General features: G+C 40.7%; 1 protein-coding gene across 1 annotated transcript in view; it reads left to right on the top strand.

Moving 5' to 3' along the window:
• The window catches only part of NPSR1 (neuropeptide S receptor 1), a 74,942-nt gene extending 62,156 nt beyond the window's left edge, over positions 1 to 12,786 (top strand). The window contains exons 6-9 of the mRNA XM_089531278.1: positions 3,245 to 3,321; positions 7,502 to 7,591; positions 10,358 to 10,538; positions 12,616 to 12,786. Coding sequence (XP_089387404.1) covers positions 3,245 to 3,321; positions 7,502 to 7,591; positions 10,358 to 10,538; positions 12,616 to 12,706 — 439 coding nt within the window. The 3' untranslated portion in view covers positions 12,707 to 12,786. The remainder of the gene's footprint in view (positions 1 to 3,244; positions 3,322 to 7,501; positions 7,592 to 10,357; positions 10,539 to 12,615) is intronic.
• Positions 12,787 to 13,113: the final 327 nt, after the last annotated feature.

Genomic DNA, 13,113 nt, shown 5'->3' with positions numbered 1-13,113 from the left:
AAATAATCAAATCCACAAAGGTCAAAGCTATAAATGTGGAGGGCTGACTGTATATCTGAATGTGTGTAACACATTGGAAATTATTGCATGCAAAAATAAAGTGACTTACACCTGCTGGGGTAACAGTCACTTACAGGATGCAATCGGTAAGCTCCCATGTTTGCAAATTGGCCAGCTGGGTGTGGCTGGGAGCCAGGATGCAGCCGGGATGCAGTCGCCCAGCAGCATCAATGGCATTTTTTGTGCGATAATTCCCAATTGCATCCTGTAAGTGACTGTATCCCAGCACGGGTAAGACCCTTTATTTTTGCATGTGTTAATCTCCACTGTTGGGTTTCAGTTTCTCAGTCCTGCACCAGGCAAACTGACCGCTTTTGCATCTGTGACTTGTATGTGCAAAGCAAAAGGCTTCAAGTCGTATTTTAGGAAGAAAGCAAAATCTTTTTAACTTGCAAAAGCTAACTGAATACAGAAAAAGAGATTTAAATTCAGACAGCAATTAAAAGTATGTTTAAAGTTTGTATAAAAGTAAGTACAGTGGGCCCTTCCCTTATGCAGGGGATCTGTTCCAGACCCCTCCACCCACATAAAGGGAATTCCATGTATGCTCGAACCCCATTAAAAATAATGGGGTCTGTGCCCAAGCCCATGGTGTGGCAAGGTGTGTGCACCGCAGGTGCCTGTGCCATTACCCCTTCCGGGGGATGCCAAGGCTTCTTACGGCGCGGCTTTCAGCATATGCTGAAAGACGCATATATTGCACGTGCGTATGACACAGGTGCACTGTACATCGCAAACCTCAATGAATCCTCACCCCACTATCCAGCTCTTTAATTAGATCACTACTTAACATCCCCAAGTTGCAGTCTATCAGGTATGGGAGAGGGGAAAGAGAAAATGGTCAATAATCAGGTTAAGCATTTGGAGAACTATAAGTTTTAAATCAAAACCCATGCAGCATACACTTCAGAATCATCTTCAGTGGAAAACAAATTCAATATGTAATTTAATAAACAAACAGAAGGAAGAGAGAAGAATGTGGGAATGGAAGAGTTTGCTGGAAGAGTGCCCCTATTCCACCCCACCACTTCTGCATTTCTGACAGAAACAGAAAGCCAGAAGAGGAGTTCTGCTAAATAAAACAAGACCAGAATCCCAATTTCATCTCTTTTGTATTCCTAAAGACTCCTTCCTGTCCTCTCCTTTCTGGGGACTCTAGATCTTGTCCAGGTATTGTAAAGTCCATGAAGCATCATCGATCAAAATCAACCCCTCTCATCTCCCAAATATCAAAACAAACTCTCTACTTTGGAAACCTTCTCAGGTTCCATTGAGGGGCAGTCAAGCTTTGAGTTCCCATAGAAGCTCTGTGAATTGGGGTTGGCTTAAAAGCATAAATAGCACCCCCAAACTTAGGCCTGTTACAGACTGCCAAAATAAAGCTGCTTCGGGTCTTTTTGGAGGTATGTTATTTAAATGATGCATGCATCCTAAGAATCCGGAAGCTGCACCAAAATCTGCACTCCAGTGCTAAGGAATGGAGTGTGGCTTTGGCGCGACCTCCGGACTCTTAGGACCCATACATCATTTAAATAGCATACCTCCAAAGAGACCCGAAGCAGCTTTATTTTGGCAGTCTGTAACAGGCCTTAGTCTTTTATTGCAGCCTGTCCCCCTTTGTTTGATGACTGTTGCTGTCAAGTTTCAGTCTGCCTCTCTGGCATGCTCAAGTCTCATGGTCTAAGCCACTCCTGCTGTTCGGTTTTCTATGGACCATCTCTTCAGGATCAGTAGAAATATCCCCTTATCCAATCCTAAAACTCTGCAGTCTCTTTGCACTTTTCTAAAGTCATTTATCTCTGTATGCTGTGTGTGAGAGAGAGATGTATGCTCTTTTATATTTCTTCTAATGAAAGTTCACATAGGCGGGTTACAAACCGCCAAAAAATACGTATGGAAAACGTATTAGGGTTAGGAAGGGGCGGTGCTTCTGCACCCCCCTAACCCTAGTACGTATTCCATACGTACAACATGGCGGCGCCCCTTCCACATGGGGGCCGCCATGTTTACGTATCGGACGCTGTGCGTCCGCACGTGTCGCGGCATCTATGATGTCGCGAGTCTGCCCCTGGCGCCTCGCGACGTCATAGAGGCGCCGCTTAAAGAAGCTCCATTTTGGAGCTTCTTTTTCGGTCCGTGCAGGAGCCGCGCAGTGTGGCTGCTGCGGCTCCCACACAGAGCAAACGGCGGCGGCGGCAGACCGCCTCAAAGCGGCGGTTTATAACCCGCCCATAGTTCCCCATGTTATTACCAGTATGGCTGGTGCTTAATTCCTGCATATGTTACTCACTTTCACAAAGCCAAAGTATATATTCCCCAAATTACTTAAATATAGATTGCAGCTGTGAGTGGAGGTTCTACAAGCCCCACACATTTGGGTTAATACTGGGGATGTAGAGAAGGGAAATTAGCCAATAACGAACAACCAGACACAATGCAATTAATTACTTTGTAAACAATGTAATGAGCAACACCAATACACTGCATTATATAGAGACAGGAGAGCAATGTGTTAGTGTTATTCATTACATTGATTAAAGGTAATTCATTGCATGGTGTTTGGTTGTTTATTACTAGGGATGTAAAAGATATTCACCAAAAGGGATCACTCATTACCTTAAAGGTACCTCATTACAAGTAATTGCTTTACTTGTACGTTCCTGGTTCCAGTCCACTGGAATCAATGGGACTTGCCACTAACTTAACTCTGCTCCAAATATGATTCAATGTGGATCCAATCCACAATGTACTGTACAAAGTCTTGGGAAACTGGTCCTGAGATAGGATAACATCTTTTGAGTTTACCTTGAGCATTGGACTACAACTCTTGAGACCAGCATTTGAATCCTCACTCAGCCATAGAAATCCACTGAGTGACCTTGGGCAAGTCATACCCTCAGCAATGGCAAACCTCCTCTGAACAAATCTTGCCCAAAACAAACAAACAAACAAACAAACAACCTCCATAATAGATTTGCCTTAGGGTTGTCATGAGTCGGAAACAACTTGAAGGCACACAACAACAACTATAATTAACTTAATAATTAATAATAATTATTAATTAGCTTACTTGCTAATTAGCTTACTTGCTGTTCACCGCTATGATCTTTGGAATAGCGGTATATATAAAATAAAACAAATTATAATTAACTTATTTGTCTTGCTTTCCTCTTTCCATTTCTAGTGTTATTTACTTCATTGTGATTCGGACAATATGGGCTAAGAGTAAAGCCCATGCTATAATCGTGTCCAACTGTTCTGGTAAGTATTTTGGAAGTGCTCTTGCAAGTGTTAACGTTCAGCACATAGTAACAGTGAGGAGTGTGAATTTATCACAGAGGCTGTGGAAATGGTTATTGTTAATTGTTGGTACAATAAGCCTGGAACTCAATTTTCAAATGCCATCAAACATGTGTGTAAAAGGATCTTACAGCACTGTTGAGACTAACTGAAAAATTGAAGTTGGTACTTGAGTGTTTGTAGACTTGAGCCTACTTCCTCAGATGGATACTTCCTCAGAGAAAGTAGGCTCAAGTCTGTGAAAGCTCAGGCTACCAACATTTATCTTTCAGTTAGTGTCAAAGATCTACAAGATCACTTTGCATACCAATTGCATACATATTCAAAGACAGCTATGTCTTTGAATGAAAAATGGATCTTATCTGGACTATTAAGGGAAAATGAATGAATAATGTGAAGTCAAACACGTTGTTATCCCTGTTGCTATGGCCTAATTAGAAAAAGATACACACGGATAGTCTGCTGAAGTACCTCAAACCATTACCATTAATTAAATAGATTGAGACCACACACAAAAAAATAATGGCTTTTGTTTCTAAAAAAAACTTTTAAGTACATTTAAACTGATATGCTGATTAGCCAAATAGATTTTTTATCGTTATGAAAATGAAAATGTGCAATGATACTGGAAAAATAAAAATATTGTTAATGCATATAATGAATTCATAACTTTCTAAAAGTTTTCTGAATCAAGACAAAGTTGATCCAGTTTTACAAACAATACCAATTTGATCCAATTGTACTAGAACTGAAATGTGTATTTACAAATATTTGAATTCCCCTGATTGCCATTCAGGCTCTTGAACATGCAAATTATGGAGCAGAATTAAAATTTGCATTTGAATACTTACTGACATCTCCCTTTCAATTTTATGAAATCTCATAAGCTGTCAAACCTCAAATAATAGACACATACAGATACCAGACATGAAACTTATTTGTTGATTTTTTTTTCATTCATTCATTTCATTTCATTGCTTTTCAAGGGTACCCCATTTGGAAATTGGATTTATTTATTTATTCATTGAAATAGTTATTAAAATATTTATATCTTCTAAAGATCTCAGGGTGGCATACAATAAAATCAACTTGACTAATCTTAAAAAAATAAAAAAAATGATTTTAAAAGGCTAAAACCACATTAAACAATTAATCAAATTAAAAGAAGATAGATTAAAACTAATTAAAATAGTTTCAAATGATTTCTGACCTTGCACATGTGTGGATTTGTATAAAGCTGATTAGGCTCCAAAGGATTTAGTAAGTAACTCTCCTAGTCATGGGAAACATTGAGACAGGCAGCTGGAGAGATCCATTGTCTCAACACACTTCATGACCAAGGAGAGCCCAGCAGTTGTCATATCCCAGTGCCTCGATCTTGGGCATCTTGGAAACTCATTCACTGCTGCACTGTTGCCTGGCTTAAGAAGTAGGGTTTTGTGGTCATATTCTGTCATTAGGAGTTATAAACATGAAACCCAAACGTTATGAGATTCTAAGTCTGTCTTACAGGCTCACAAAAAAAATGGAAAAGGATGCCACCCCATGTTTTTATTTTGCATCAAAATGACAGCAACATTGGTGCCAAATGGTCCTCTAAGAGGAGGGTGTTCCATAATTGAGTTGCAACAGGAGGGAAGGCCTTCTTCCACATCTTTCCACAGCATATTTCCATAACTAATCAAACCCAATCAGGGCTTTATCCTGAGTGAGGGGTCACTGCAGCATACCCAGTCATTTTATTTTTTATATAAAACTTTTCAGTACAGTGAATGTTATTTAAAGATAGTCTGAAAAATTAATGAATAGATTTAGATCGAATGCCTGGAATAAAGAATCAAAACCTTTAAACTTAAGTTGTTTTCTCAGCAAAAACTTACAATTCTCTGGGCAGGCAGCTTGGGTATGATGGCCATACAACAGAAATGCATACATAGCCTGTTGAATAAAATGTTTCAGATTTTTGAATGACTTTTAACAGCCTTCATGTGTTGGGGGAACTTGAACATTAAAAAAATGACCCCTAACAGGCCAAAATAAAGCTGCTTTGGGTCACTTTGTAGGTATGCTATTTAAATGATGCATGAGTCCTAAGAGGCTGGAAGCCATGCCAAAGCCACGCTCCAGTCCTAAGGATGAAGTGAGGCTTTGGTGCAGCTTCTGGCATCTTAAGGTGTGTGTGTCATTTAAACAGCATACCTCCAAAGTGACCCGAAACAGCTTTATTTTGACCTGTCTGTTCGGGCCCCAAGCCTCTAAAACCAAGCCTTGATAAATAAGGCTGTCTGCTGAACTTTTCCAAAGGCTCAAATTGCTCTTGTTGTTGTTGAAGAGTGCAAAAGAAGTGTTTCAGCAGAACAGACTGCAAAATATCCAGAACTGAAAGCAGTGGCATGGATGAGCAGGTGCAAGGGGTGCGGAAAACACCAGGTGACACCCCATAGCCTAGTGGGGTCCTCGACCTGCTGTGGCAGAGGGGCAAGTACGCCCCTCATGGCTTCACTGCCTCCTGGCTCCTTTCCCGGAGAGGGAGCCGAGGTGTCAGCAAGGGCTTTGGAGGGGCTTTGCCACCAGCCCAGCTTCCTTCCTGGGGTGAGAGCTAGACCTGTAACAAAGCCATGAGGAGTGAGCAGCAGGAGGAGGCAGACTGTTACCATTGCCCCCCACTTGGCAGTTGCCCCCACATTGGGTAGGAAGGAGCTGAGTGGAGGGAGCCAAGGTAGTGACAAGGGTGACAGAGGAGCATGCCCCTTGTGGCTTTCTCGCTGGCCCAGCTCTCTCCCTGAAGAGAAAGTCGAGCTAGTAATGAATTCATGAGGGGTGAGCAGGGGGACCAGAGCAGGCCTCTGCTGCCCCCCAGCAGTCCTTCCCACACACTGGGGGTCACCAAGCCTGGTGACACCATTGACTGAAAGTAATGGAGCCTGGTGATGCTTCATCTTTCGCATTCCACAGTTAATGCACTTTGTTTCTTCTTTAGATGCCACAGCTCTATCCTATGGAAGCTCTTTGCTATGGAAGGGTTCTGTAGTTTCATGATGTATTTAGAATTCTTGGCCAGACAGCTCTAGAGCCATGGCAAACTGTAAACCCCAGAATTTCATAGGATGGAGCCATGACATTGTTTACTGGTGTCAAAGTTCTGTAATGGTCTCTTTGACTTTCAAGATTCCTCAACAGGAAATGATGTTCATGCCATCATTTATGACAGGCTTGGGGCAATGGTGGCCTTCTTACATGATCCCTTGATTTGAAGTCCAGAACATCTGGAGGATGTTAAAAGAACAATACCACCATCCTGCCTCATCATCCCACAAAATGCCACCCTGCCTCATTCTCAAAGTGACCCATTTTGTATTGGGACCCTTGGATGGTGTAGCAGCCAAAGAAAGTGATACATTGAATATCTGGGGAGCTTGTTAAAGGACATATGAATGTTTATTTCTGTAAAGGGATGCCAGTTCTTGGGGCAAACAAAATGTTGCTCAGCCATGTACATGTTGTAGCACACTGCAGTGCCTCATGTCAGGGATGGGCAACAGTCAAGTATTCGGGGACTGCATTAGCCCTCCCATGGGACCTTGGAGGGACCTTGCACCACCACCCTGCTGTGCCCAGCTACCCAGTTTTTTGTTGTTGTTTTCTTCTTTTGGGGAATATTGCTAAATATAATCCCTCACACCCACTAGGTGGGGAACAATTTCATCATGTTTTTGTATCCTTCGGTGCACTGAGGCTTGGGAGAGACATTTTACTAAGCAGGAACTAAACCAAAAATGGCTCATGGAGTCCAAGGTAATGGGAGAAGTGAGGGTACATACAGGGAAGGATATTTAGCAAAGATGCCTTTATTTTCCACTTGATTGCTGGGTCATGCGTCTTCAGGGCATTATCTAGCTCCCATTGTTAATCATGTTTAACTATTAATAGCCATCATTAAACTTGAGGAAAAGTTTTAGCTGTGCAGTTGCCTGAAGAATGGGAAAGCCTTGCTTCCATCACCCCAGGAATGGAGGAGCAGCAAATGGTAAAAGGAAACAGTGAATACACAGAAAGAGACAGAGACAGAGACAGATACACACACACACACACACACACACACACCCCGTTTATTTACTTATTGTTTCTCTTCTTTTTACAGATGGCAAATTCTGCACAAGCTACTCCCATCGAGGACTCATATCAAAGGCAAAAATCAAAGCTATCAAGTACAGTGTGGTAATAATCCTTGGTGAGTGACAACAGATACCATGTAACCTAAATATTGCAGGCTTCCCTTTTTCTTGGGTCGATGGAGGCTTCCTGAGAGCTGAAATGTATATCGATCATGTTCACAAGTCTAATTCATATGGCACAAGACTAGCATGTGCAGATCAGCATTTCACTTCTATTGCTGCAGAAAGAATGCCTTCTTGCACAGCTGCCACATTTTTATTCCATTTGGAAACAGATCTATAGCCAGTGACCCTGGAACTGTATTTAAAATTGGGAGTTCATAACTGGCAGGCAAGTTGTTATTGATTTTGCCTACTTGCAGGAGGAGAGAAAATTATTTTCCCAACTATTATCGTTGAAATATCTTCTTACAAGCACAATGTCTTCATAGAAGTGCCCTCCATATGTTCAGTAAGTGTGCATAGGATAGATTGCAGGCAGACATATTCCTGGAAGAGCTCAACAATAATCACTGGCTAAATAGTTCTTAGCACTTGATCAATTAGTACATGATCATACATGAGGAGGCTCAACTACATATGATTCCTGGTGATCCAGTTTTGTCAGATTGTTGCAGAGAAGCCTAAGTCTAGTTTAGGAGGCTTGAAACCACCCACCACCACCATTCCCCTGTTCTGGGCTCCATGCCTATTGCAGCATCAGCCTACAGTCCAAGCAGTGTCATGGGGCACGTTAGTCCAAACTAGTAGGATAAGCCCCCTTCCTATGTCCCTGCTCAGCCCATGAGCTGTCATGTCATCAGCATGTGGTGAGAAATCATTTGCTTGCATCAAAGGCAGGCTGAATCTGCTTCTGGTGGGTGACTGCAAATTTTGCTTTTTCAACATTCATAATGGGCTGTTCAAAGCTGCCCAAGACAACCATGGTTTAGAATTGATACATGTTGTTAAAAATCCACTGTCTCTGGGGAAAAGACACAATCCCTTTCCTCTTGTTTGACATCAGGAGAGTATGGTTTGCTGTACAGAGACATGGGAGCAATCAGCTTTGCGTGGATTCAAAAAACAACAACCCCTTCAATATTTTTTTAAAAAACTCTGTTCATCTCAGCAGTTGGATCCTAGCTGCTGTTCAAAACATAACGTTTCCAGGTTCTTCAGAGAAGACTTGACTAGCAGTCTGCCAGCAGATACTCAGTTTTCTATCTGCAGGGAGATTTGTGCTTTCCTTTTCTGTAAAACATGTTGTCTCCACCTGCAATCTGAAGTACAATAGAAGAACAATTTTACCTTTATCTCCACTGTTTATGTAAGCAGTGAACATTCTCTGCGGGTGACCTTTTGCACTTAAAATGCAAAGCAAAGCAAACAAAAATCCAAAGGAAGAAAAGAGTCTGCTACTGAGTCTCTGCTGGGACAAATTAAGGCAGAGTGATAGATTCCATTTTCTTTAGCCTGGTGTGCTGTAAATAAGCAATTGACTCAGCTGATTTCTCCTTCTGCAGCAATGAAAGCAGTCTTCCATAGCGGCATACTTATAATCAACACAGTTACGTCTAGTCCTATCTGCTAGACTCAAGTAATAAATGCCTAAAGTAATAAATGCTCTTATTTTCCTGCCTAATGGGATTTTTGAAAAAATTATCTAGCAAAGAATGAATTAAAAAAAAATTAACATGCAATTCCTTCAGCTAGAAGAAGATGAGAAATGGCCATTCTGGATGTTGTTGCCCAAAGTAATATGTTCTAATTCCTGCTATTACAGTGAGGCAGACACTGTAAAAATATATGGGTACTGAACTTACATTGAATAACATAAAATGTACTTCACATGGCAAAACTTGACATAAGCAAATTGGTCATAGAATGGGTACAGTTCTCTTGTACCAATCACAAGCATTATCAGCCCTTATAATCTTTGCTTCCTTCTTCTCCCCACTTTTAATTTCCCCTATATAAAGGCACAGAGAAGTAATGAATTCTGTCAACCAAACACTTTTATTCCCTTTCCTTATTTAAACTTGGATCTTCATTTGCTATGGAAGCTATGAATGACAAAGCTGAAGAATCCCTGGTTTAAAGTGTTAAGATTTGAATTAAACTGGCTAATAAAACTTAATACAGGGGGCACATTAGATGGTGCTCCTTTGTATCTGATAATGATTTAATTGGATATGCACTCACACTTTAACGTGATTATTTTCCAGTAGTTAAATGGCCTGCTTGCCTGGATTAATCCAGGGGGATTGGTAAATTGAAATAAAAGGGTTGAGCTCCACCACATTTTCTTCTTAAGTGTCTGTTTGCCAATAGGATGTGCAAATGAGGCAGTTGTAGTTGAGCTTTCCCACTCCTGTGCTTGGAATCTGCAACAAATGGATTAGGTAAGAGAAAAGCTTAGTTCCACTCACTGAAGAGCATAAGAAGATATAGGAATACTTTTGAGCACCTCCTCTTAAAAAGCAAAGCTCCTTCAGTATTTAATAACTGTAATCCATTAAACAGGATGTTTCAGGTTAGGGAAACAGAATCCTTTTTTTAAAAAAGCTTTCTATATTTGTGGTGCTGAATTATTTGTTCTACATTTATAGTTGGATTCTGTGCAGAGCTGATCACTGAAACAAAGATGTTTAGGTATTTGCATTTTCTAGAGGGTCAGTCTGCACAACTTTACATGAAGTTCTGTAGATTTAACAGCAGTTCCATTTCAATGTGCAAATACTCTTACAAAAGCAGATGAGACAGTGTCAGCCAGATCTCCTAGGGTTACTCATCCCATTAAATCTGACCTCATTCCAAACGTCTCATTCCATTTCTTGCAGCATTTGTACTCTGCTGGAGTCCTTACTTTCTCTTTGATATCCTGGATAACTTCAGCATCCTTCCAGAAACCAAAGAACGCTTCTATGCAGCAGTAATCATTCAGAATCTGCCAGCTCTAAACAGTGCCATCAACCCCATCATCTATTGTATCTTCAGTGAGAAGCTTTGCCAGGCTTTCAGGTATTAGACTTTCACTTTAATTTATTTTGTTTATTTATTTGTTACCTCAAGGTTGCAAGTGCCATATGTGGTTCTCCTTCTTTATCATCTCAGCAAACCTTTGGGATGGGTTAGATTGTGACCTTTAAGGTTAAGCAGGGATTTAAACCTGGGTCTAGCTGTTCCTAATCCAACGTTCTAATTTCTACAGTACCCAGGCATTTAAGTAGCTTAATCTCCGCAAACAAGAGTTTGGCCGAACATTACAATCAGCAGGTGAGCTATGCCTATAGCGAGATCTGTCTTTGAACTTGAATGATTAAGGACCCCCGGACACTCAGGCAGGCAGGGAACTCTTGAGGAGTGAAAGTAGAGTATGAAAGGACACTTTTGTGGAACCATACTATGGATAACCTTTCTATATAAGGCCCAACATCATCTCATTCAAAGCTGTGGAATAACAGACCATGCATTCTGATTGACTTTGCTGGTACATGGTGACTGATCACTGAACTGTTTTGTAATCAGAGATTAAGTGGGCATTGAGGATGACTACAAATGTACACAACATTACATGAAACATTTGAATGAAGAGAGTGGAGGGGAGAAAGAGACAGAGGAAGAAGGAAAAGAGTTGCTGCCCAAGATTTGTGGGAAAGCAGGATGGTTGGGTGAGGCTATGGAAAAGTATTTGAGCATGTGAGCCTCCTGGCCTCCTGGGGTGTAGCTATGGGGAGGAGACACAAAATTAGAGCATTGCCACCAATAAAAATTTCCTATGGATGCAGAAGGAAAATGTCATGGGGAGGCCCAGAATTCTCATTTGGGGATCAAGAGCCTCGTTTTGACCTCCCTACCCCTACATGAAGTCTGAACTTGTGCCACCCTGACAGAGGCTTACCACTTCACATGTTGTATATGAGATGTAGGTCAGTGTTTCAATTTTTGTGTAAACAATAGCTATCCGTCCTTCCTACCTTTCTCCGACCATGGACCCAAAGCGGTTCACAACAAGGTCAAAATGAGCCAGAGCTAAAAACTCAATGATAATAAAAGTTAAAACACAATTAAACAAACAATTATATTAGGTCAACTAATTCAAAAAAGTCTGAAATCATTTTTTAAAATGTAACATTAAAGATACAAAATACAACATACCCCTCCTATAAAAAGATACTGCTGCATAAATCATCAATGCCTGTTTAAATTGAATGCCTTTTCCTGCCAGTGAAAGGAGAGCCTAACCTCCCATGGAAGGGAATTCCACAGCTTGGAATCAGCCACTGAGAAGGTCCTTTTCTGTATCCTCAGTGTACAATCCTGTGAAGATGATGTGATTGAAAGGGGATCTCACAACTTGGGCAGGTTCATATCGGGAGATACAGGGCCCAAACAGACAGGCCAAAATAAAGCTGTTTCAGGTCACTTTGGAGGTATGCTGTTTAAATGACGCATGCGACCTAAGAGGCTGGAAGCTGTTCCAAAGCCACGCTCCAGTCCTTCTGGCCTCTTAAGATTTGTGTATCATTTAAACAGCATACCTCCAAAGTGACCCGAAGCAGCTTTATTTTGGCCAGTCTGTTTGGGCCCACAGTCTTTCAGACAGTGTGAATCCAGGCTACATAGACCTTAACCAGCATTTTTAAGTGTACCTTGAAATTAATAAGGATGAAATGAATAAGGCTGGAAATCATATGTAAAAATATTTTAAATGGCCCAAAAACATGTTTTTTTTGCATCTAACAGAATTGCCTTAACCTGCACAAAATATGCATATGGTCTTTTTGCACAGAAAATACCTAGGCAGAAGAAGAGATATGGATACAGGTGATCTGTAGACCTCACTATGCATGAGTTAAATCCAATGATATCCTTACCTATAATAACAGACCCAGTGAAGCAGCTAGGACTTGTTAATGACAACTTGGTTATATCTTGCTAATTTCACTGTGTCTATTCTAAGTAGGATTAACTTTGATTTATAAGTTTTTATCTATAAAATTCTCTCTCTCTCTCTCCCTCTCTCTATCTTTCTATAAAGAACAAGTGCTTACTGCCTGTATTCTGTGGATTCATTTTGATATGTTTTGTTCTCTAGACCAAGAAGAAGATCAGGAAATTTGGGGACTTTCAGAGAGAGAACAGAAGGGCAGGAGATGCAGGCTCTGTCCAAGCCAGAATATATTTAAAGACTGTCTATAACTACAAAGACTACATTGAATCTGATGAATGAATCTGAAAACATCATGGGAAACCTTTGTATCCTGGAAGGCAGGAATTCACTATATATGTACTCTTGTGGCCAATGTATGCTCCACTCAAACAGAAGTTGAAATTCCACGCTGTTACTGAGCTAGAGCATGCCCTTGCTTTTCAGCCACATTGCAATGTTTATACATCCAGTTTAATTATTTATTTAAAATATCATGTCAATTTTGAACATGATATCATACAGTTCATATTACAAATACTGTCATCTGGATCATAAATAAGGTCTAGGTGACATGGTTGACATATACGGTTGGCATATGAAAGTACTAATTTGTAAAAAAAATGGATTGTATCAGGGATAACCTTTCCTTTACAGCAGTCATAT

The sequence above is a fragment of the Sceloporus occidentalis genome, unplaced genomic scaffold (assembly GCF_023333645.1).
Source record: "Sceloporus occidentalis isolate IW3139 unplaced genomic scaffold, rSceOcc1.0.p SCAF_7, whole genome shotgun sequence".
In the NCBI taxonomy this organism is placed as follows: domain Eukaryota; kingdom Metazoa; phylum Chordata; class Lepidosauria; order Squamata; family Phrynosomatidae; genus Sceloporus; species Sceloporus occidentalis.
This window is presented reverse-complemented; position numbering and strand designations above follow the sequence as displayed.